Raw genomic sequence first — 3,410 nt, 5'->3', positions numbered from 1 at the left:
CCAAATCCTTCACCTGAGCGGGTAAAACAAAAAATAAGGGTTGCATTAGTCAAAATGTCACATTTTTTTTGCCCAAATGTGGGAATTTTGGGTTTATTTTGGGCTGGTACCTTGTATATTCGGACCAGCCAGTGCTCTGTGGTGTACGCCTCCTCCAACACGTCCAGCTCAAAGTCCTTGTTGCCGATTTCGGCGTTCCTCACCCGGTCGTAGCCCGGCGGTCGCTCTACGAGAAGGTAAATTACAGGCAGAGTTGTCCCAAAGATGTCGGGCGCCCCAAAAATGGTGTCACCCCCCCAGAGCGGGTGGTTTTGGGGACTTACTGGCCTCGGTGTAGACCTGGCCGAAGCGGTAGTAGCACATCTTGTACATGAGGCAGTTGAGAAGAACCGGGGAGCCCTCGCGGTCCACTCGGAATTCCCCCGTGGGGGTGTAGTAGTCGTGCTCCTTGATGTGACGTCCCGTGTCCGTGCTGCCCCCAATCCGCACCATCCACAGGAACTTGTTGATGTCTGAAAGGTGGAGAGTCAAGAGTTGGGGAGGTCAAGAGCGAGGGGTTGGGTTGAGATGGGGTGAAAGATCAAGGAGTTGAGTTGAGGGCCAAGTGGGAGAAGATGAGTTGAGTTGGGAGCCAAGAATGAGTTGAGTTAAGGGCCAAGAATGACTTGAGTTGAGGGCCAAGAGCAAGGAGTTGAGTTGAGTTGGGGGCCAGGAGCAATGAGTTGAGTTGAGTTGGGGGCCAGGAGCAAGGAGTTGAGTTGAGGGCCAAGTGGCAGAAGATGAGTTGAGTTGGGAGCCAAGAATGAGTTGAGTTGGGAGCCAAGAATGAGTTGAGTTGGGAGCCAAGAGCAAGGAGTTGAGTTGAGTGGAGGGCAAAAATTAAGAGGGAGGGATTGGGGGCCAAAGAACAAGGAGTTGAGTTGAGTTAAGGCCAAGAGTGAGAAGATGAGTTGGAGTTGAGCAAAAAAAAATGTAGGTGCAGCTTCCAGAGGAGCATTTTGGTGCCGTTTCCACTTTGCAGCCTCAGCTGGAGGTGGGGCTTTGTCTCCTAGAAGCTCGTGCCACCAGCATCTCATGTGGACTCCACGGTGTGACCCGGCTCTGAGCAAGATCTTACCATCAGATGAGTAACCGGTGAGGCCTCCAAAGATGACCAGCACGTAGCTGACGTCCAGCTCCCTCATGATCTCATAGGCTTTCTCCTCCGTCGATGCCATGGCCTGCAGGAGACACAACATTGCTCACACCACGTGGTGCCCCCAGGAAGGCAGCGGGTGAGGGAAGGACCTACCTGACCGACGCGGGAGATGTGCGTGTTGTTCCAGGTGTTGTTGTCCACCAGGATGGTCCGGTTGGCCATGGCCGTTATCTGGTACCCGTAGTCCCACCAGGACATCACCTTGGCGTCCTGCACCCAAACACCAGAGGTGCCGTCAGCACCTCAGCGACCAGCGTTGGTGGGTGGCCAACGCTGGGTCCCCGCCGCCCGCCCGACCCCCGTTTGACCTCCGGTGTGTTGTGACGCAGCCAATAATACGCTTCTCTGAAGTCATCAAAGATGATCCTGCTGCCGTCCCCACCACGGGCGGACAACACGATGGAGGGGGAGGAGTAGGCCTCGCTGGTCACCCAGGTGGAATGGAAGGTGTAGGTGATGAGGAAGAAAGCCATCACCAAGATCATGCCACTGGCAACCTGAGGGGACAAACTGATGTCAACACTGGAGGGAAGAAGCCACCAACTTCTTGTCCCCACCAGGACCAGGTGTCTTCTCCTCCTTCCTGAGCCAACCCAACACTCACTTCGTTTTTGATGGGGTAGGTGGAGTCTTGTTGCTTTTTGCTCTTCTTGTCCGGTCGGCTGATATCCAGGTTCTTCATGTAGGTGGACAACACCTGAGAAACGCCGATGCCGGAGAGGATGCACATCACCGGGGCCAGCACCAGCATGAGACGCACCTACGGGCAACGGCAGAAGAGTCGGTGGGAGAAGAATTTTGGGTGGAAATCAGAGAGAAGAAATAAATTAAACGTCGTCCCTAATTCAGCAGAAACATCGACCTCGAGAGAAACCCAGAGCTGATTATTTTTTAGTGGGTGAAGATTGGGAACTGCAACCATCTTGGAAACTTCCAAGAGAAGTTCTTGGAGAAGTTCTCTGAGAAGAAGTTCTCAGACAAGTTCTCAAAGAAGTTCTCTGAGAAGTTCTCAGAAAAGTTCTCAGAATTGGCCAAGGTGAAGAACTGACCTCAGTTTAACCCCCTTGGGCAATCTTAGGTGGAGCCAAGAACTAGTAGATGCCTCCACACCAGAAATCAGCCCCTGTTTAGAGCTCGGGGTGCTGCAGCAAGAGCAGAAACAGGCTCGTAAGGAGCCATTTGTCATCGGTCCTCACTTGGACACCTGGAAAATTGGTTTTGCTGGATGTAGGAGAGCAGGAACAGAGACCCAGGGGTGAAGATTGGGAGCTGCAACCATCTCGGAAACTTCCAAGAGAAGTTCTCGGAGAAGAAGTTCTCAGAACATCCATTGGTGGCCGTAAGGAAGCGAGAAACACCAAAACCAGTTAATTTGGCAACAAGAGGAGCGAATAATCCAGTTTTATGGGACAGAAGCCAAGTGAACATCTCAACCAGCTCAAGGTGGAAGAACCACCATCAACGAATTCTAAATCAGCTTTGTTGAGACCGTTTCATCATCTGGTTGGCGCCCGGCGCGCGGCCGCTCTCACCATCACAGCCGAGAAGTACATGCTGGTCACGCCGTACATGATGATAAAAATCCGCGCGTCCGAGAGGTTGCTGAAGCAATAATAGAGACCGACTGCGGGGAGGAACGAGAAACGGGTCAAATTCACCTCAAATGTCCCAAACCCCAAATCAAGAGACCGTTTCATCATCTGGTTGGCGCCCGGCGCGCGGCCGCTCTCACCATCACAGCCGAGAAGTACATGCTGGTCACGCCGTACATGATGATAAAAATCCGCGCTTCCGAGAGGTTGCTGAAGCAATAATAGAGACCGACTGCGGGGAGGAACGAGAAACGGGTCAAATTCACCTCAAATGTCCCAAACCCCAAATCAAAACCGGCCGGCAGCCACGCGTTGACGCTCCGCGGGGGATCCGGTGGGATCAAACCATCCCGGCGGCGGCCGGTGAGTTAATAAATCGAAGAGCAACGACGACTGCGCCCAGCTCACCTGGGAACATGAACACGAGAAGCTGAAGGTCAAAGTAATAAGAGGACCAAGTGGTGGGTTGGTGCTCGGAGACGGAGGCGATGATGGGGATGTTGTTCTTGGCGTAGGAAGGATCCAGGAGGGAGTAGAAACGTCCTGTCCACGGGGAGATTTTCCCTAAAAGGAGAAAAAAAAATCAAAATAAAAATGATATTGAGTAGAGGAACCAGCAA

At 52.8% G+C, this 3,410-nt stretch overlaps 1 protein-coding gene across 1 annotated transcript; it reads right to left on the bottom strand.

Annotated features, from left to right (window-relative positions):
- Positions 1-4: 4 nt before the first annotated feature.
- On the bottom strand, positions 5-3,354 carry LOC104519452 (STT3 oligosaccharyltransferase complex catalytic subunit A; the record flags this gene model as incomplete). The annotated part of the gene is made up of 9 exons (XM_010171183.1): positions 5-13; positions 111-226; positions 324-512; positions 1,118-1,220; positions 1,292-1,408; positions 1,507-1,695; positions 1,803-1,958; positions 2,931-3,022; positions 3,199-3,354. Coding segments are annotated over 9 exons (1,127 nt in total), but the record flags the coding sequence as incomplete, so codon positions are not given.
- Between the last annotated feature and the right edge of the window lie 56 nt (positions 3,355-3,410).

The sequence above is a fragment of the Antrostomus carolinensis genome, unplaced genomic scaffold (assembly GCF_000700745.2).
Source record: "Antrostomus carolinensis isolate BGI_N321 unplaced genomic scaffold, ASM70074v2 scaffold12107, whole genome shotgun sequence".
Lineage (NCBI taxonomy): Eukaryota > Metazoa > Chordata > Aves > Caprimulgiformes > Caprimulgidae > Antrostomus > Antrostomus carolinensis.
This window is presented reverse-complemented; position numbering and strand designations above follow the sequence as displayed.